At 35.5% G+C, this 21,702-nt stretch overlaps 6 protein-coding genes across 6 annotated transcripts; 2 read left to right on the top strand and 4 right to left on the bottom strand.

Annotated features, from left to right (window-relative positions):
• Window positions 1–415: 415 nt before the first annotated feature.
• Window positions 416–1,896, bottom strand: PHYBLDRAFT_16378 (hypothetical protein; the record flags this gene model as incomplete). The annotated part of the gene is made up of 3 exons (XM_018434869.1): window positions 416–1,005; window positions 1,180–1,764; window positions 1,830–1,896. The coding sequence occupies 3 exons, from the start codon at window positions 1,894–1,896 to the stop codon at window positions 416–418; spliced, it is 1,242 nt and encodes a 413-aa protein (XP_018294227.1).
• Window positions 1,897–3,969: 2,073 nt separating this feature from the next.
• Window positions 3,970–4,415, bottom strand: PHYBLDRAFT_166162 (hypothetical protein; the record flags this gene model as incomplete). Its single annotated transcript, XM_018435372.1, has 2 exons — window positions 3,970–4,213; window positions 4,282–4,415. The coding sequence occupies 2 exons, from the start codon at window positions 4,413–4,415 to the stop codon at window positions 3,970–3,972; spliced, it is 378 nt and encodes a 125-aa protein (XP_018294228.1).
• Window positions 4,416–6,477: 2,062 nt separating this feature from the next.
• Window positions 6,478–8,881, top strand: PHYBLDRAFT_132244 (hypothetical protein). The gene is made up of 6 exons (XM_018429479.1): window positions 6,478–6,663; window positions 6,764–6,967; window positions 7,021–7,570; window positions 7,663–7,742; window positions 7,805–8,467; window positions 8,559–8,881. The coding sequence occupies exons 1-6, from the start codon at window positions 6,577–6,579 to the stop codon at window positions 8,775–8,777; spliced, it is 1,803 nt and encodes a 600-aa protein (XP_018294229.1). The 5' UTR covers window positions 6,478–6,576; the 3' UTR covers window positions 8,778–8,881.
• An 84-nt stretch (window positions 8,882–8,965) lies between these two features.
• Window positions 8,966–9,568, bottom strand: PHYBLDRAFT_59725 (hypothetical protein; the record flags this gene model as incomplete). Its single annotated transcript, XM_018440547.1, has 2 exons — window positions 8,966–9,300; window positions 9,415–9,568. 2 exons carry the CDS (start codon window positions 9,566–9,568, stop codon window positions 8,966–8,968), a joined length of 489 nt encoding a protein of 162 aa, XP_018294230.1.
• Window positions 9,569–10,093: 525 nt separating this feature from the next.
• On the bottom strand, window positions 10,094–13,424 carry PHYBLDRAFT_180560 (hypothetical protein; the record flags this gene model as incomplete). The annotated part of the gene is made up of 8 exons (XM_018438331.1): window positions 10,094–10,881; window positions 11,009–11,193; window positions 11,276–12,199; window positions 12,270–12,462; window positions 12,587–12,669; window positions 12,778–12,877; window positions 12,953–12,977; window positions 13,381–13,424. The coding sequence occupies 8 exons, from the start codon at window positions 13,422–13,424 to the stop codon at window positions 10,849–10,851; spliced, it is 1,587 nt and encodes a 528-aa protein (XP_018294231.1). The 3' UTR covers window positions 10,094–10,848.
• A 3,594-nt stretch (window positions 13,425–17,018) lies between these two features.
• On the top strand, window positions 17,019–21,430 carry PHYBLDRAFT_74360 (hypothetical protein). Its single transcript, XM_018443014.1, has 15 exons — window positions 17,019–17,544; window positions 17,603–17,690; window positions 17,751–17,884; window positions 17,966–18,224; window positions 18,301–18,381; window positions 18,499–18,695; window positions 18,726–18,764; window positions 18,852–19,091; window positions 19,298–19,550; window positions 19,640–19,687; window positions 19,799–20,044; window positions 20,118–20,255; window positions 20,352–20,577; window positions 20,649–20,818; window positions 20,893–21,430. Exons 1-15 carry the CDS (start codon window positions 17,445–17,447, stop codon window positions 20,990–20,992), a joined length of 2,319 nt encoding a protein of 772 aa, XP_018294232.1. The 5' UTR covers window positions 17,019–17,444; the 3' UTR covers window positions 20,993–21,430.
• Window positions 21,431–21,702: the final 272 nt, after the last annotated feature.

Consider the following 21,702-nt stretch of genomic DNA (forward strand, 5'->3'; position numbering starts at 1 on the left):
ATAGAAAATATAAATATGGTCAAGAATGGTAAAATTGACTAGAAATAAACCAACAAAAGTACATTATAATTGATTGTACTCATCATTAATATCCAAGCATAAGATACAATATCCAAAGCCCATTTGTGATTTGGCATTATTACCGTTGGTACTACTACTACTACTACTACTACTACTACTACTACTACTACTACTACTACTGCTACTGCTACTACTGCTGCTGCTGCTGCTGCTAATAATTATATATATGTATACGTATATAAATATAAATATGATTATTATTTGTTCATTTGTTCATTTCTTTATTTACTATTATATGTATATGTATATGTATATGTATATGTATATGTATATTTATATGTATATTTATATTTATATTTATATTTATGGGTAGAATATTTTCAGTTTATTGCTATTACTTTGTTTGCTTTGGTACACTAATATCAGCAATCTTATCAGGAGTATCAATCTTGTCAAATACACTAGTATGTCCACCGGTCCCCTTTGCATGGTGATAAGTACGCAAGAGAGTATCGACATCGTCAAGAGACAGAGGACGGACATCTGCTAATTCCTTAATCTTGGCAGTCACTCGCTTGGCATCCTCATCTGTCAGATCAAGATCAAGCTGTTCAACACGATTCTTGACTGCATTCCAGCCTGTCAGACGATGACCAATGCTGACATATCGCGTCATACCAAAATCTTGAGGGTTCAGGATCTCATAAGTCGAAGGGTTGTTAAGAATAGCCTTGGCGTGAATTCCGGCCTTGTGGGTAAAAGCACAATAGCCAGTAATGTAGTTGTTGAATGGCACAGTGACCTCGACAGCCTCGGCAACAATGTTCTCAACCTCACGGATCATTGTCAAATCATACTTGTTCTTGACGTACTCCTTATCACCGGCGTACATGCGTGCCAATAGTCCGCCCAAGGGAGTAATACCATTACGCTCACCAATTCCGAGCACGGACGTATCTATGTGGGTTGCACCAGCCTCAAGTGCTATGATGACAAGATAAGTTTCTTTTTTCTTGTACAAATATAGAGTGATAAAGAAATAAATCGCGCAAACAAGCCTCTTTTATATATATAAAAAGCATAATTATATCACCTATATATATAGGTATATATCTCTCTCTTACTAATAAGGGCAATAATAATTCACGGATATTTTACCTGCATAAGCATTAGCAATAGCACATCCTGTGTCATTGTGGAAATGACACTCAATGTCACAGCTAACCACACTGCGTAAAGTCTTAACAAGCTCATAAACCTGACGAGGGTTTGCACATCCGACTGTGTCGGCAATACCCACGCGTGTGACACCAATCTTATCAACAGCTTTGTAGATGCTCAAGAGATCAACAAGATCTGAACGGAAGGAGTCTTCGGTGGAGAAACGGACCTCGAGACCTTTGCTCTTGATGTAATTGATCACCTCAATGGCTTTATTGGTGATGTACTCCATATCCTTTCCATGAGAGAATTCGCGTAGATAGCTTGATGTACCAATGACTACATCAAGTCCGTCTACACCAGTGTCGATTGCCAGCTTGGCATCGTCCATATGGCAGCGTACATGGGTGAGGATCTTGGCTTTCAAACCAAGACTAGAGATTGTCTTGCAGTCATTGTAGGATTGTTCAGAAGCAGCAGGAGAAGTCAGCTCGAGGTAATCAACACCGATGGCATCCAGTGCCTTTGCAATCTCGACTTTCTTTGCTGTATCAAAAAAGGCGTTTGCAAACTGCTCACCCTCTGTTGTTGGTTAAGGATCTTGTGGATTAGTAAAGGTTAAGTGCGTAGATTGAGGGTTTGGTTACCTCTCAGTGTAGATTCAATGATCTTGAAGTTGGAAATATTGGACATTGGGTCGGGATATTTTGGCATATAAGGCGACACGGTTGGTTCGCGTGTAGTTCCATTCTGCTTGGCTTGTGTAGACATTGTAAGAAAGAGGCTTTGAATAAGGATAAGAGAAGGAGAAGGGAGTAAGGAAGGATAATAGAGATTGAATTGAATTCAACTCGATTAGATTAAATTAAATTAAATTAAATTAAATTAAATTAAATATATATATATATAATAAAAAGAGCAAAAGTAGAACTACAAATGAGATTATCATCATTTCTTTTTAGATGTCATCTTTCCATTTTTACCTAGTTATTTTATGCATCTCCATCGTTTGGACAAATCAAGCCATTGTACTTTACTCTCCGACAATCAATCCAGCCTATAAAGATCAGGGACATATTAAAGTAAATCTATATATATATATATATGTATATTTATACACAGAGTAAAAGCAAAGAAAAATAGTACGGTATTTTACACTCCGGAACGTGAAAGCCAAATCAATTGTCTTTTTCTTCTTTTTCATATGTACTCAAGCAAATAGTTCTATAGCCTAAACGCCATATAGTATTGTTTAATAAATATAAGAATAAGAAAAGATGAAAAAAGGAAGTGTTACAACAAGAAGTATTTCCGTAGTTTCAAATCTCCTCCGTATATATGTATATTTGGTTTCCACTGTATATCACACACACACAAACTGTAAAGAAGTCTATAAAAACCAATGTGATTTTAAAGTGGTGGGAATTTTGTGGGATTGATTATCGCTATCTTCTCGGGGCTCTCGCTTTATAACCAATTATACTCCCACATATCTCTCTCGCCAAAAGTATAATAGTATTATAAAACTGAAAGATAACATCATAATTTATTTATTTTTACTGAGTTTAAATTATATAAATTTGTGACTTTTATAAAGATTATTCAAAAATGACTGACCAAGAATCAACTTCCTGTCATATTTTCACTCTCTATCTATTATTATTATTACTTTTTCAGATACGACTCTTAACATGCTCAATACTAACACCACTATAGTTACCACTTAAATAATGCAGGGTGGTTCATACGAATTACCCCTCAGAGCTCATGCAACTTGCTTCTTTTGAGTACATTTATATTACCAAAATCTAGTAACTGATGCAATGTCTTTATCGAATACAATTGCTATGCACAAACAATATATATACTAAAAATTCAAAACAGTTTAGCTGAAATTTAAGCATTATAACAGTAGCTATGGTGATGATGTGTTTTGTAGGATAAAATATCATATCGAAAATACTGCAAAAGAGGGAAAAAGATTATATTTAATAAGACATTAAACAGAGATATAGATGAGAAGTCTACTTTGTCAGAGATATTTTTTTTATCATAACTGTAATGGTAGACAATACTTTTATGGTTAAATTTAATGAAAGGAAATTTAAGATCTTAGTATGCTTGGATAATGAAAAGACCAAACATTACAAACAAAGCATTTGACAAATATGCAGCTTCAAGTGTTTTATAGTTATTTTTTTTTGTGTATAAACCTGATCCATTTGCGGTTCTAAACATTTTCCTGGTGCAATTGTGTCAGTTCCGTTTTTCGTTGATTGTTATATACAATAAAGAAGAAAAAAAAGATATGCCCTATAGACAATGGAAACAAGGTGCTTATATCGCTATTAAAGGAATAAGGGGAATACAGAGTATGTGAAAGTAAGACATGATACTGTCAATTTCTTAAATTAATACTTGACAGAATATTTCATAAAGGAATACAAGATGAAGTATTATTATTATTTTTTCAAAAATCAAATTATTCAAAGATCGCAATATACCCTATAGAAAAAAAAATAGGCGATTTTAGTGAATTGTTGCAAGTTTTCCGGGGTTTAAAGTGTCTTGTACTTGAGTTTTAATTAAGCACCAATTTCTCTCTCGCTCTCTTTTATATTCTACTTTTTTTTTTTACCCCACCATGTTTTTTTTGCAGTCAAAGCAAAACATCTTTTTCTTAGCTTTTTCAACCCATTACAAAACTAAATACCAAGTTATTCAAATCTAATGGCTTACCAGCGGTAGCTTGTGTGGGTCCTAAGCAGTAACCAGAACATAAGTGTTTTATCTTCTTTGAATTCTAGTCAGTCTTTGTCTCAAACGACGACCCTCCTGGAGATCTTCTTCTGCTTGTCTTCTGATACGCCCAATCCGAATGACGCGGGTGAACCTTACAGGTATAGTCCCAGCATATCTCAGATTGTTAAGTATATGTCGGAAGTTCAGGACAGAAGCAACATCCCGATTCCACAAACGATGCATAACTTCTGACCTGTCCATATTCTCCAAACAATTTAGATTGGTACATCTAAAAGGACTTGTTTCTATTTTTTTCACAAGGTCTAAAATTATTAAACGTCTTTAAAAGAAACATACTTAATAGCTATCAAGGCTAGTACTGATAAAATATAAATCCGTAAAGCTGACAAAAGAAAGCAATCTGAGAAGAATTGACAGAAAAATATCTGCATCAAGTACAATTTGGTTGTCAAGATTGCTCGCATGCTCATTAGAAATCTCGGTAGATTTAGAGAATTGCAAGGAATCTGTCTTCTTGTTTTTCAAAAGTATGAATCAGACATGACAATGTTAACACAAAGCAGGTTTATACTCTTTGATTAAAAAGAATCAATTAAGCAATATACATATCTTCATCAATATCATAGTACTTAGAGAATAGCCTTTTTTTTTTTTTAGCTAAAAAAATGTAAAAAGTATCACATAAAAACAGATATATGTATATTATTTAGTAACTTTATAGCTTAAACTGTTACTAAATATCATAAAAGATAGTACTTCTTCTTTCCATACTTCTTTATATTCAACTTGTATTATTTTGATCAATAAAAACTATAAAATTCCAAAATAAAACCGTGTATTTGTTGAACCAATTATAAGAATAGAGATATCTAAAAAAAGGTATAGATTTGCCATATTTAGAATGTTTGATTGGATTAAATAAAAAGTAATTTTAACTCCAATAAATTGTATTCGCTGTAAATACTTTTAATTTACTAAAAGCCAAGATTCTATTGGCAAACATTATAACTCAGTGACCGTAGGAATTATAATGTCTGCCATTTACTACAGTGATAGTTAAATAACACACTATTTCCATTATCATATGCGTAATGTGTAAACGCATAATAATCCTCTTTCTGGTCGGTTAATAATAATAATAAAAATAAATAAACAAGCTAATTAAATTTCATAATTCAATTACTGAAGAAGGTTTACTGCCTAGAGTTTGTTGGCGCGTGTAATAAAGTTCTCACAAGTGCTCTTTGTAGCCAATCTAAAGGTTAATTATGTATTTTGGAAATTGACAAATAAAAATTGTTAATTTATGCTTATGGAAAGAATTAATTTTGAATAACCTGCATTGATCAGATTCTCGTTAAATAACCTCTTTGGCAATTTATTTATTTTTAAAGAGGTATGGAGCGAGCTATCAAGTAGGTATATTATAGGCAAGGGTGAAGATATAGGAGGGATGAAAAAGTTAAGGAAGAGGTTAACTTTATGAAAAGGTGTCACTATTTTATTTGGCATATTTTATTAGATTAGATATTTTGATCTTCCCTTCTTTAAAAAAAAAAAAAAACAAACTCTTATCCAATAATATTGCTTAAATTTCTGATCTTTCCTTTGATCTTTTTTTTTTTTGCTTTTTTGGCTGCCCACATCAAGTCAAAGTTAATCTCCGATTGGTTCAAAAGCAAGTCACGAGGATCTATGTTTTTACATCTTGAACGCAATGATATTTCATCCATTTATAGAAATTTTAATGGCACTTTAAGATTCAGTGCTTAGAGCTGGTATGAAATAATAATTAATGGGTTTTAAGTCAAGTAGCACATATATCTTCTCTCTGGACAAGCAAAATTTCTTCAGTGTATTAGTGTTGATTGCATCTTCTTCATTGATAAAATATGTGTAATAAAGACCTACTATATTATTTGTGGAATATAAACTTATGAAATTTTTAGCCAAAATACCTGACAGAAATCTCTAATGTAAATTATCAAATATCAAGCAATCAATATAATATTTCTACAGCCAACACACTCATGTATATATAAATGGCCTTTTGTGCTCTAAATGGAAACCAAGCTTTATATTGAATCGAGTGCAGAATGAGTTATACGTCACAGTTTATACCTCCTTGACGTCACAGCTTATACATTTAAGCTATGTAGTTTAGTGTGGTCAAGCTAGTTAACACCTATGTACGAAAATAAATTAACATTTCTTTACAAATCAGTAACACCAGCTTATTTGCCACCAGCATATATATATTAAATAAATAGAATTCTATATAATAATAGAAACTAAAAAGACTTCATTTCATTTATATATATATATATATATATATATATATATATTATACATACGTATACCTTTGTTTTTACTAATATTAAAGGTAAGGTGCAAGAAGTATACTTTGGAATTTCGAATTCCGTCACTCATTTATTTAAATGCCATCAATTAGGCTTTGCGTAAATCTTTTACATTGATTGTAAAGGCAGCCTTTCAATTATTGGTGCCCCGCGTCTTTCTTGCTTGATTACCTACTTCTTTTCTTGCATTTTTTTTTCAATCTTCTTTATCTCTTTTTTATATATATCTTTAACTTGTTTATAAATATACGCACACATACATACATTTAATATGAAGGTCATTGACAAGATTAAACAAGCCGAGAAAGAAGGTCGCCACTACTGGTCTTTTGAATACTTTCCACCAAAGACACCTCAAGTAATAACAATACTAATAATAAAATAATTATTACTAAAAACCACTATTGCAACCATTTGTACTAACCTACATTCCCTCATTACCATAAAAAAACACAAAGGGTGTCCAAAACTTGTATGACCGTATGGAAAGAATGCAACGCTTTGGTCCTGAATTTATTGATATAACTTGGGGTGCTGGCGGTTCTTCAGCCGACCTGACCCTGGAGATGGTGGCAACTGCACAATCTGTTTATGGTCTCGAGACAATGATGCATCTGACATGCACAAACATGCCATTGTCCATGCTTGACCATGCTCTCAAGGTAAGCCAACACACATGCATATACAGAATACGGTACTCAATACATTTTATTAGACTGCAAAAGAATGCGGTTGTCAGAACATTCTGGCCCTTCGTGGTGACCCTCCAAAAGGACAAACCACTTGGGAATCCTGTGCAGATGGATTTGAACACGCCTCAGATCTTGTCAAATATATCCGTAAACATTATGGCGACTACTTTTGTATTGCCGTAGCTGGTCACCCCGAAGGTCACCTTGACAACCCTGACAAACACGATGATTTGTTGCAATTGAAAGCAAAGGTCGATGCTGGTGCTGATCTGGTGGTCACCCAGTTATTCTTTGACGTAGATCTGTTTTTAGAATTTGTCAAAAAGTGTAGACAGATTGGTATAACTTGCCCAATTCTTCCTGGTTTATTCCCTATCCAGAACTACAATGGTCTTAAGCGTGTTATTTCTTTTAACAACAACCACGTTCCACAACATATCTGGGACGCACTGGAGCCTATTAAAGACGACGACGCAGCTGTCAAAGAGTATGGTATCAATCTGACTATTGATTTCATTCGCAAGATGTGGGCAGCCGGTATCAATGGATTCCATATATACACCTTTAATCTTGGTGAGTTTATTTGTATAAAATAGAGATAAAGAAAATGGAAGGGACAAGGCCAGATATTTAAATTAAGTTATATTAATATAAATAATCATTAGAGCGAAGCACACGCCTAGTACTTGAGCGATTGGAACTTGTACCTGATATGGAGAGTGTCAAACCATTGCCATGGAGTCCAGTAAGCCATAATTTTACTATTATTATTTTTAAATAAATTCGAGCTAACAAAAAAAAATCTAGTCCCTCACCTCAAAAAGAGCAAAGGAAAATGTGCGCCCGATCTTCTGGAAAAATAGAACCAAGAGTTACATTCAGCGTACAGAAACATGGGATGAATTCCCCAACGGTCGATGGGGTGATTCAAGCTCGCCCGCTTTTGGAGAGTTGGATGGTTATGGTGTGTCATTAAAATATCCAGTCAAAGAGTGCCTGGATATGTGGGGCACACCTACATCTATGGACGACATTTCGGTTTTATTTGCAAAGTACTGTATGAACAAGGTGCCAGCAATTCCATGGAGTGCACAGCCGCTTGATTCAGAAACAGAAACAATTCGCCAGCGTTTGGCTGCTATCAATCTGTTGGGCTATTTGACAATCAACTCACAGCCTGCTGTGAATGGCGCAAAGAGCTCTCACAAGGTATATGGATGGGGTCCAAAGAACGGATACGTGTATCAAAAGGCCTATTTGGAGTTCTTTGTGTCTCCCACAGATCTCGACGGTCTGCTGGCCAAGATCGCCAAGGATCCCCAGGTCACGTACTTTGCAGTTAACAACCAGGGCGATCTTCGCACAAACACACTCAATGACCACCCCAATGCTGTCACCTGGGGAGTATTCCCTGGTCAAGAAATCATTCAACCCACCATCGTAGAGTCTGCTGCATTTATGGCGTGGAAGGTACATTGATATAAGTCAAATCAAATCAGGAATATCAAAACTTATTATTATTTTGTGTGTGTAAAAATAATTTTTTATCTATTTATTTTAGGACGAGGCTTTTGGATTGTGGCGTGAATGGTCTTCTATTTACGAGCCTCAAAGTCCCTCTGCAAAATTGCTTTCTAATATTACAGACACTTGGTATTTGGTCAATATTGTCCAAAATGATTTCCAGGATGAAGGTGGCATCTGGCGTTTATTTGATCTTGAGATCGATGGCGAGATCTCGCGTAAGATCAGACGCTCTTCAATTGTACTAGAAGAATAAAGAATACATATGTGTATATGTATATAGTATAATATAAAACAATAAAATAAAACAAAACAAAATCTAATACAATACAATACAATACAATACAATAAATCAAACACAAACACGCGCATACATGTACATGTACATATACATGTACCTGTGTGATCTTTATTTACTATGTATAAAAAATGGTTACTTATATTCTAACATCTGGGGAATGTGGCATTGTTGACCTGAATGTCTAAGGCAACTGTAACTGCTGATTGTTTTTGTACAGTAGCTTTGGTGGTCGAGGGGTATTTCGGAACAAATACAATATTAAAGGTGTAATCTTGAGTTGTGTAGCGCGAAAAGAAACGGCAGCCGGGTAGCTTCCATGTAGCCGAGTAAACTTTGTTTTGGGTTCCTCCAGGATAAGGCACTGCGGACAAACCACTGAGGGCATCAAGCTGATACGTTTTTGTGGGATCAGAACGAGCTGTCCATTGGAAGACAATGTCAAATGAAGAGGGGTATTGAAGTGTAAGAGGAGTTGTCACTATTTCAAGCCAATATACGATACAAGAGGTAGATCAATAAGTGTAACAATGTGGACAAAATTCCTCCTTTCTTTTAAGAATATACATAGATATAAATATAGGTGTGTATGTACATGTTTGGTTGCCCACAATTGTGTATTCGATTCTCTGACGACTATTACTGGTCCACTGTTCGTTTGTCAAGGGTTGCTGGATAGTCAACATGCCCTGTCCACAGACCGCGGCTACGAATGCTAGAAGCACCAATATAATATACAGACGAGACATAGCTGGAGGGTAAAGGAAAGAAAAGAAAAGAGATGGAGAAGAGAGAACGAGAGCGAAAAATATATTACATGGATGAGTGTTCTTTTGATAAAGGTAAGTCTATCCACACACATCTAAAAATACACCTCTTGTACAACACAAATCTATTTAAGAAGGGGGTTGCTTTTATATAAATAAGTGTAGGTTTCCGGGCCACACGCTGCTTGTAGCTCACGCTCGGTCTTCGACGGATTGTGCATGAGCGTAATGATAGGACTACAGAGAATATCTAATGTTGGTCTTAATTCACGAAATCGACAATACCGGAGTATGAATTTAGTCCAGGGAACCGATTCGGGTTGATTTGTGGTCCGACTGAGTCGGTCGGTCTATAGTTGAGGCCTATCCACTGTAGCAAGGATGATCCCTCCTTTCCTTTCATCCCTTTGACTTTTTGGTATGTCAAATATGTAGCTCAACAAGATATAAAAGTCGACCGATAGACACATGCATATATGGATGCTCGAATGGATAGATGGATGGATGGATGTGTATATGTATCGATAAACTTACAAATATACACATATGTGTATTATTATTGTTATTGTTATTATTATTGTTATTATTTTAAATAATGCAGGAATAACGAAACGTCATGTCCAAGTCCAAGAACCACACCAACCACAACCAGAGTGAGCATTCATTTGAATAAAAATTAATCCAAAGTATAATGTGCTGACTGTGGACCCAACCATTCTAGACAAGAAGGCTCACCGTAACGGTCTTAAGAAGCCCAGCCAGATGAAGTACCCTTCCCTCAAGGGTGTCGATGCCAAGTTCCTCCGTAACCAGCGTCATGCCCGCAAGGGTACTGAGAAGGCTCTTGCCCTCAAGTACGCTTCCAAGACTGCCTAAAGTTGGTGAAGAAACTCCCGTGATGTGATTTTCATTTTGTATAATAAATTCACTGTGCACTTTTGTGGTACACAATCATGGAACTATATACAAACATACATATAAGCATATATATATATATATATATATATATATATATATATATATTACGCAGGATTTAAGGAAGACTATAATGATTTTTTAAAAAAGAAAGTGTCTGAGAGAGAGAGGGAAAAAACATAGTGATTGTGATTGAGTGCGTGTGCTTGTGTATGTGTGTGCGTATGTGCGTGTGATAAACTAGAAGAAAAAACTTGCCGGCAAGCGATCAAGGAGAAGAATAGATAAAAAAAATATAAGGGATAAAAAGAAGATATTGGAAAGAATATATGTGTGATGGAAGCCTCTCAAAGGTTTCTAGTGGGTTCATAATCGATATGCTACAACAATGAAAAGGAAGAGAGAAAATAAATATCAATAACTTGCATGGACGCGTTGGAGGTGTATTATATTCCATCCCTATTCTCTTTTATTTTCATTTTCTTTTTATCTTCTATGATTTCTTACGTTGGCATCGCACTGGGCTCGGATAGTTTCAAACACCTTGAGCATCTTACGTCTGGCGCCTAGGGCAGCCACACCCTTGTCTTGAAGATCTGTGTCAGAGAGACGAATAATGTCCTGCCAGTGCATCGACTCAAAAATAGAATTGTACTTGTGTAGACGAAGGCTCCTGAACCAGGCAGGAACGTCTTTGTGTACGTGTGCATTTTAGTATTCTTTTTTTAAATTTTTTTTTCACTTGTTGTGCATCAATATTAAGGCCACACTTACCATTCAAGAGTTCCATATCAAGAACATCTTCTTTTTTAGTACTAGGTGTGGTAGAGGGTCGTCTGTGGGATAAGCAAGACACCTCGCTGTGATCACTCTCATCATGTTCTTCGATGACTGTTTTTTCTGTATCCTTAGGCTTATTTTCTTGGATACTAATGTGCTGCATAGCACTCTCGAGATTTTTTTCGTCTGTTTCTTGGACCGTGCCTGGGATCGAAGAACGAGGGATACGTCTGCGAGGAGTGGATGTGGTCTTATCGAGAGACCACTGGGAAAAGTCAATATCTGAAGAAGAAGAAACAGATGGTTGAGGACCAAATTGCATGGGAGTTATAGCCCAAGGCGAATGAAATGGTCTGTCTGGAGTAGGTGCAGGAGACCACATCGAAATATCTGCAGACTTGGGACGTTGGTTGGGTGTTTTTGGATCTCCAATATTTCCCACACCACTAACAGGTCTACGAGGGCTACTCAGCCAGTTGGAAAAGATGGACGGATCACCTTCTACGACTGATCTTGGCCGTCCAAACAACGAACTTTCCGAGCTTCCTGGCGCTGTGCTTACGTTAATACTGCCGTTGTTGCTTGGGGCGTTAATTGTTGGGGTGTTAATAACAGTAGGGGTGGGAATATTCACAGTTGATCCACCCACTACCATGCTCTGAGGTCGGCTTAATCTTCGGTTATTGACGGCATCATCAACGACAAGGCTATTCGTCTTGCGAACGGCAAAATCTGAACGACCAAACAGTTGGTTGTATTCCTCTGTATCTCCGAGAGCAAATGAATGTCTATCCACAGCCCTAGCACGATTAACAGTCGGTGGTCTGCTTCTCACTTGGCCAGTCTTGTAAGGCAGGACAGACAATAAACGCTGGCTTGCATCGAGCTCCGCTTTAGCTAGCTGGCTTTGGATATCTGCTACACATACACAGAGAGAAACACACACACACACGTGAATACCATAAGGAAGAAGCATGTACTTCTTTACCTTGCTCGGGATTTCCATTGTGTAAGAGTCCATGGAGCGAGCCACGTTTCATCAACTGCTGAAGAAGATTGATAAAGAATCTAATCTGAACTTGTGACGAGTGTTGCAACAGTGTATAAATTGCTGCTGTCCGCTCTGCCTCTGAGAGATATCGATACCACTGATCAACGTGTTGCATTTCCTCTTTAAAAGTCTAGTAATTCATAGAATATGAGCTTGTTTTTTTTCCCTTTCTTTATTTTATTTTTTATTTATCACTGTTTTTTTTGTTGCTGATGATTTTTGTCTGATTTTGGTTGGGCTGGGGTTGGACTTGCCTGATCAAGATTTGTTGCTGCCATCTCATCCAAGCTTCGTTCGTATGCTTGGAGTTCTTCGTACCAATTTCCTAAAAGGTCGGCTAGATACAGCCAATGATGAATTTGTAAGGGAATTGACCAGAATTTTATGACAAGGATGTCTATCTGTTTGCTTCATTCAAGCAATATTATTGATGACTTAATCTTACATTCCATTGACCCGTAATTGGTTGGTCTAAGTGTCTCTGACACTGGTCGACCTGACCGTGAAGTGTAATTGGTAGGAAGCATAAAATGCGGTTGAGCAGACTGTGACATTAGCAACCAACCAACACACGTAAAAGCCAGAAAGAATTCTTACTTTCCCTCCCCCTCCCTTCTAACTTTCTCTTTGAAAATCTTGGTGAGTCTGATAATCCAGTCACATGACTGACATCACCCACTCACTCACTTGCACACACTTGCACACACAAGCACACACAAGCACACATAAGCATACATAAGCACACACAAGCACGCACAAGCACGCACAAGCACACGCAGATGTATACATGTACTATATTTCAGATATTACACATATATCTTGTTCCCCTTGAATATGTTCTTGTTCAATAGCTTATTTCTAGTGTATACAAGATAGCATAACAATGAACTTTATATATTTATATCTATTTTATATAAAGGTAAATATATTAAATACATAGGAAATTTTTTCTATTTTTTTTCTTTTGTCCTTTTTATGGCCTTGAGTAGAATTCCTTGACTGAAGAATATCCAGCAAAACCTGACTTCAATACTAAATGAAAAATTACCTTTCAAATTCTGGTGAATGATCGGAAGGAGGAGAGGGGGACATGAGGGTGTTGAGAAAGCCCCTGTAGTGTTACATTTGTATGCCATCATTTTTCACTTGATATTTTCTTGTTGCATGATCCAACTGCCCTATTGCATACAATCTCAGCGTTAACTGTGTAACGTTTCTATGATATAGTACTCATGAACCACACAAAGGCACAATACTCTGACCAGCTCTGTTTCAAAGATCTAAAAAGAAAAGAAAAAACGGAAGCCCTTTTTTTTCCAGTAGTGCTTTTAGTGCCTGTAGGTTGTAAACTGACAAACAATAAGCCTCCCAATTCACAATCAATCCCCCCCACTTTGTATTTCCAATTGTGGATTTAAAGTAGAAAAAATAAGCACGATCATGTAATCCCTGAGTTATGGTACATGAATCGATCGACATTTGTACCATAACAATGCAACCTACTCTTTGTATTAGGTTCGATTTGATTCGATGTGTTATTGTTTGTATTGACTTGCTTGCGATGTCTTTAATAATATTATGAAGAGTACTTGTAATGATAACATTGGCAGTGATATATTGTACGTTTACTTATTATTTACCTTTTGATCCTTTGCAAATATCAGTTATAGACTTACCAGTCAATAAATTAGCCAATGTAGTAATGTCTTTGTCTAATACAACATGTGTGTCTTTATATATTTCGTACATTCTTCTTAATAGATGATGTTATGAGAACTATTAAGCATAATGACATTATTATGATTATTTGTAGCAGTCTACATCAATATTAATCATGATTTACAGGCAGAATATTAATAGACTATGAGCAAATGATAAGGGTAATCGACATCTAACTTGAAGAATTATTTTTATTACTATTATAATATTTAACCCTTGAAATACCAAAGTCATCACTTGGACTACGTTATAACAAGAGTGGTAATAATATATTCCTTTATTCATGAGAAAATCTCGTGTGAGTTTTATTAATATTATTATTAGTATTATCAAAGAAAACATTTTAGTTCGGGTCTACAAGCAACTGTTTTGATATATATATATATACAAAGGCTCCATTAGGGAAAGACATCACCCAAAAGGTATGATGAATGGTGCCTATATTAAAACTTTCCGCTAGGATCACATCTACATAGCTATAACTGACGATTATTGGGAATGAGTATGAAGAGTTGCATTGCATTTGACAAAATATATGACTTTACTATCTCGGAAGTAAAAAGTATGGTGTAGCTGGAAGTAACGCTGTTCTTTGGAGAAACGGGAAGTCATTTAAAGTACACCATAAACACAAGAATACAAAACACACAAAATGAACAAACACTTGACTAACTGTAACCATATTGTAAAATACAATACAATATAGTATAGTATAATATAACAAAGAGACATACATTTCAAGTATCAAGACTTTACAGGCAAATTCTGTAATTTTGTTTAGATGCTTTTTAGTCTTTTAACTGCTGCTTTATTGAAAATCAAGCCGATTATATCTTTATCAGGAATTTCGTAAGTAAAAACTAGTTGTACTGAGAGTGTCAAAGTAACCTTGATTGGTTTCATAAAAATCTAGGTAAGATATAATAAAATAAAATAACGCAGAATCAAGAGTTACACACTAGAGATTATAAGCACGATAAAGCTCTTTGAAATAAGTAATAGTCTCATCAATAATGCTTTAGAAAACAGATCCTGCTTACATTATCCAAGTATTCGGTAAAAGATCATCTACTTAAATTTCAACAGCCACGCAGTAAAATAAATAATACAGTGTTTCAACACACAGACATAAATACACGCACATAAACAAAAAACAAAAATTCTCGCCATATCTTGTACGATTATACGATTGTGCCTGTGATTTATCTGTTGTGTATTAGGAAATAGTATATCTAGACACAAAGAGGAAAAGAATAAAGTAGACTGGCTGGTAAATGAACGAGGGTCTGCATATTGCTTTGTATTGAGGAGATTTGTTTCTTACATAATACTTTTTGTTATTTGTGTAATTTCTCTTGTAAAATTGGGATTTCGACACAATAGGCTTGTAACTTGCAGGAAACCAAAAGAAAAAAAAAGGAAATGCTATCTATTTATCATTGCCTTTAGAATATTCTAATATTGTTTAGTCAATACTACCTGACAGTTAGATATCCCAAGGACTATACCAAAATTCTCTGATTTATTCATTAAGCCTTTTGAACTTTAGGTTAAGATATTTATATATTTAGCTATCTCTCTATAGATTCGAGATACAGTCTTCCTCTATTTGTTCTTGACTTAAATAGGCTTGTGTTTGATTCTTGTTGTGGTCTTATTTTTATTTTTATTATCAATTTAGAAAATTTAATGGTTTGCTGTCCGGAAATCAAGTACAAGCTATTTATAATAAGGGGGGTTACTGAGACTGGTGATTTTTTAGTATATTCCACAAGCTTGTTTGTCTGCCTGCTTATTTGCTTATTATCTTATTTGTTCGTTTGTTAGATGACTCCCTTAATTGCCTATGCGGCTGTCTGTCTTTCTAACTAGATTGAATGACAAACTGAACTTAATATCTGCTCATAACCGAATTCCTTTAATGCGTTGTCCCAGTTTCTGGTATATGTATTGCAATGCACTCAACCAATCATGATTTGACTCAATAATCCATAATTAAATTGGGAATAGACTGTATTGTGTGACCAGATTTATTTTAGGATATAAAGAATTGAAACAGTAGAAATATCATATCTTACTCATTGTTACAACTAAGCAAAACATTGGTCAAGACACTCAGCTTCTCATGATTACTGAATAGTTTGAAAATAATGAAATCATCTAACCAAAAGACTTTCTTGAATACTAAGCTTATTAGGAGAAATGTCTTATATATGTATATATAAAACTTTGCTGAGCAAAAAATAAGAAGAATATGCTGTACTCAGATTTTCTTGGAGGATTAAATTTGCAACAAGACTTTCTTGTTATTCTTGTGTGATTTCTTCATTTGGCCAAGTTCCAAGCCTCCTGAAAATGAAAGTACCGTTCATTCTGCGCTGAATACACTTTTATAAAAATCTGCTTACTTTCCTAGTAGCTACAACCTATGATAGAGACAGTGACCCATTAAATAGGCAAAAAGAAAAAGGAAACATTATGATCTTTAAGGCCTACTTCTTTAATGCAATTTTCTGCTGTCCTTTAAATATGAATATATAGATATATTTTAATAAATTTTTCAGGTAAGATAATTGTGATGTTCAGAATATGTACCATCAGCTTCCAACTCCTTTATTGGTTAGCAATACTAAATAATTTGCACGATCACGTAATATTGTTCTTGTTCTTGTTCTTGCTCTTGTTCTTGCTCTTGCTCTTGCTCTGGCTCTGGCTCTTGCTCTTGCTCTGGCTCTGGCTCTGGCTCTTGAGCTTATAATCTTTGGTTTCATCCGTTGTTCCCTTTTACAAGGGAAAATAAAATTGGGCAGAGAATGGAATGTCAATCGGAGGTTGAATTCTGTATTTGACGTAAGTTTCAACCTGATTTTTGTGTTACTGTAAAAATGAATAGCCATGGGAGCTTAGAGAGGGAGAGAGAGGGAGAGGGGTAAGTGGGATTTGGAAGCTTGAGGGGGTTAATGGGCTAAATTTTCCTTTCTCTCTCTCTAATATATATATATATATATATATATTTACTTGCTAAGCTTTCGCCTTCTTTCACTTTAATTATTAAAGCAAAATAATACAAGAGTAAAAATACCAAATATATATAAAAAAAAACAAGAAAAGAATAGAAAATAGCACTTCTTTCGATTATCAATATTTGTAGAGCCAAAGAACCATTAAACTCACCTTCCCCCAAAGACAAAGATAATTATAAGCACACACACACACATACACACACACACAAATAAAGAGAAACTGATTTATAGACCATACGATTAGTTCTCCCCTTTTCTTCTTCTTATTTTTCTTTTTTTTTTATATATATATATATATTTATTTCCCCTTTTTCCGTTTCTTTTTTTTTTTACCTTTAACAATCTACTCTGAAGATTAACCGTGTTTGCAATGGCAAGCCAAATACAAAAGAAAACTATACGATTCACTGTTATTTCAGCTGATGGTCTCCTCAAGAAGGATCTTTTCTTCAAGTTGCCCGATCCTTTTGGTAAACAGTCATTCATTGTAGAACCAGCTAAGCAAAGAAGCTAACTCCATCAGTATAGCTGTCATCACTGTAGACAAAGAACAAACCCATACAACAACAGTGATGAAAAAGACTCTCAACCCATACTGGAACGAATTCTTTGATTTGTAAGAAGAAAATGTTTTTTTTTTTTGCTTTGCTTAAAGTCATCTCATCATCTTCTTTAGACGAGTGACAAATAAGAGTGTGATCGAAATCAAAGTATTTGACCAAAAGAAATACAAGAAAAAAGACCAAGGATTTCTAGGTGTTATTGCTATCCCAGTTGGTAGCCTACTAGACGTAGACACAAGAACTGATGGTAACCCAACCTCAATTAATAATCAGAATAAAGCTGCTCACAATTCTTTCTTTGAAATCTTTTAAATTTTCTTTACAACAGCACAGATATTCACCTTGGATCTAAAAAAATCTCATCCTACCGACACTGTCCATGGCAAAATTGCTATCGGTATATCCACAAATGCAAGTGTGCCAGTCCAAAACAATGGCTCTATCGGAACTTCATCTCAACCATCAACAAGCAACCACCAACAAATTACAGCTGAACAATCTGTCTCTGCAACCTCTGCAACGAATGCACCCTCAGCCAATGCAGCAGGCTCCTCACAAGCAAACGACAATCAGAATCTTCCAACAGGGTTAGATTTCAATATACATATATATTATCATTGTTTAAATTGGCTAAAGTCTTTTTGGATTTTGCCTATAAAATAGATGGGAACGTCGCCTAGACCATCTGGGAAGACACTATTATGTTGATCACAACACACGCACAACGACATGGAAACGACCCTCGTGAGTTTTTTTCTTTTTTTCTTTTTTCTTTTTTCTTTTTCTTTTGTCGGGTTTTGGTGTTACATCAGTTGCCATGGCAATTAAATTTTATACGCCTTTTTTTGATCTCTTTCTTAGTCATGGAAGTGTACAAGAGCAACAAAACCTTACTGAGATGGAACGTCGCGCCCACACCGCACGTGGGCTTCCTGAAGATCGCCAGCCACCTAGCGCACAATTTGACGCTTCACTGCCAGCTACCAACACCACTACAGCTGCGCCTATTACGGCCACTCCCATAACCACTACTACAACTACTACAGCTACAGCTACAGGTGCACCTGCGCCCGGGGCCACACAACAAGGAGCAACAGCTGGTACCGGACCTCTTCCAGCTGGATGGGGTATGTACTATACACAAAAACACATATTTCTCTTTTACTGATTTTGTAAATCATTAATGACATTCCGGTCTTTGTGTATCTGATTAGAAATGAGAACAACACCAGAGGGCAGACCTTACTTTGTTGATCACAATACACGAACCACCACATGGGTAGACCCAAGAAGACAACAATACATCAGTACAATCGGCCCAGGATCAAATCTCCAGGTCCAAGTTCAGCCTGTATCTCAACTTGGCCCACTCCCATCTGGCTGGGAGATGAGACTGACAAGTACTGGCAGAGTTTATTTTGTTGATCACAACACAAAAACCACTACATGGGATGGTAAATTATACATTCACATAGACAGAAAGACGCACACAAAAACACACATACACACACACACAATTCATTTAATTTTAGTTCCATTTAATTTAATTTAATTTAATTTAATTCAATGCGTTTCGATTCAATTTAATTTAATTTCTTATACTCATCACCATCACCATCATCATCATCATAACCATCATATCATTTTCTTGTCTACACAGATCCTCGTCTTCCAAGTAGTCTGGATCAAAACGTACCACAATACAAGCGAGATTTCCGTCGTAAACTTATTTATTTCCGCTCTCAACCTGCACTGCGTCCAGTTCCTGGCCAATGTCATATCAAGATCCGTCGTGAAACTATATTTGAAGATGCCTATGCTGAAGTGATGCGCCAATCACCTTCCGATTTAAAGAAGCGATTGATGATCAAGTTTGACAGTGAAGATGGTCTTGATTATGGAGGTCTCTCCAGGTAAAACCATCAATTATACTATACACTTATGTCTATAGTATTTTATATCCTGATTTACTAACATAACATAATATAATATAAATTAACAGAGAATTCTTCTTCTTGCTCTCACACGAAATGTTCAATCCATTCTATTGGTAAGCCAAGCAACAATATTAATTGAGCACTAGCCGATTTATATTATGAATATTTGGTCGACTTACTTTTTATTTTATTTTATTTTTACATACTTGCATATACTCGTACAGTCTTTTTGAATATTCTGCTCACGACAACTACACCCTTCAAATCAACCCTCATTCGGGTATCAACCCCGAGCATCTCAATTACTTTAGATTCATCGGTCGTGTCGTCGGTCTCTCTATTTTCCACCGCCGTTTCCTTGATTCATTCTTCATCGTGTCATTCTATAAGATGATCCTCAGCAAACGTGTTGCCGTAGCCGATATGGAGAGCGTGGATGCTGAATACCACCGTAGTTTAATGTGGATGCTGTAAGTCATTAATATAGACTAAATAAGAAATTAATTGCTAAATAAATGTTGATTTGTATTTTTTTGGAAATAGAAATAATGATATTACAGATGTTTTGGATCTTACCTTCTCTACTGAAGATGATCGATTCGGCGAGACTGTCACCGTAGATCTCAAACCAGACGGTCAGAATATTCCAGTGACCGAAGAGAATAAGAAGGAATATGTCAAGTAAGAGAGGGGGATACCCTTGAATTTATTATAGTATCCGAATCAAATTACATAAAGCTTAACTTTATCACACGATTGTTTTTCCTATTTAAAAAGCTTGGTGACCGAGTGGCGTATTTCGAGACGAGTAGAAGAACAATTCAAGGCCTTCAAGGAGGGTTTCAACCAATTGATTCCTCATGATCTTGTCAATGTATTTGATGAGCGTGAACTTGAATTGTTGATCGGTGGTATTTCTGAAATCGATGTCGAAGACTGGAAGAAACACACAGATTACCGAGGCTACACTGAGCAAGACGATGTGATCCAGTGGTTCTGGAAGGTTGGTACCATTATTTATTAATACAAAAAATTCAATCAAGCATCTGCTAACTTGTATTATTATATTTATAGTGCATAAAGACATGGGACAGTGAAAAGAAATCCCGTTTACTCCAGTTTACAACCGGTACATCCCGTATTCCTGTAAACGGTTTCAAAGATCTTCAAGGTAGTGATGGTCCAAGAAGATTCACCATAGAGAAATCTGGGGAAGTAACTCAGTTGCCAAAGGCACACACTTGGTGAGTAATTCTTAAATATCTCAAATGACAGGAGCAGAAATACTGATATTCATATATTATACGTGTGTTTTTAGCTTCAATCGCATTGATATGCCACCATATAAATCCTACGAAGCATTGGTGGCCAAATTAACAATGGCAGTTGAAGAGACTGTTGGTTTCGGTCAAGAGTAACCCATTTTACAACCCTTTTCTTCTTTTATCTTCTTCTTTAGAAGAATAGTAATCTAAATGAATCATGACTTCCCCTCCACTTCCTCCCTTCTCTTATACTTCTTTTGCGTATATTTTATGTGTGCTCGAGTTTTTTTTTCAAGATCTTGTGTGTCTATAGTATTCTTTTATACACACTTTATATTATTTATCTCTTGCCCTACCTCTTTTATTTTATTTTATATTTCCTCTTTTGTATAAATACCTCCTTTTTTTTCTTGTTCCTTTTGTCAATCACTTTCAAATGAACTTCTTTATTGAATATCCTGTTTGATACCTATGACGATAATCTCCTTTAAAGCCTCATATATTTCCTTTATCTTTTCCTTACATCCTTATTTTTATCTTTTTTTTTTCTTTTGGCGCAAATACAGCTATTATTCATATATATATCTATATACATATATGTGCATGTAATTATGTGAAAATGCGCATGATTTTTATCGGGATTTGTGACAAGATCAACTTTTCAATGGTAATACACATTTCATCAATAGTAACATAAAGGGAATTATTTTTTCTTCATCGACAAATGGTCGATTGTCAAGAAAAAAATGATATTAAAATAAGATTAATTTTATAATTATTATTATTATTACTTTAATATTAAGCGTAGAAAATACAAGGGTTTAATGATTCTATGTAAAGTTGGTGCTGATGAGGTAAATGAT

Source organism: Phycomyces blakesleeanus (assembly GCF_001638985.1).
Source record: "Phycomyces blakesleeanus NRRL 1555(-) unplaced genomic scaffold PHYBLscaffold_6, whole genome shotgun sequence".
NCBI classification, from domain to species: Eukaryota; Fungi; Mucoromycota; class Mucoromycetes; order Mucorales; family Phycomycetaceae; genus Phycomyces; species Phycomyces blakesleeanus.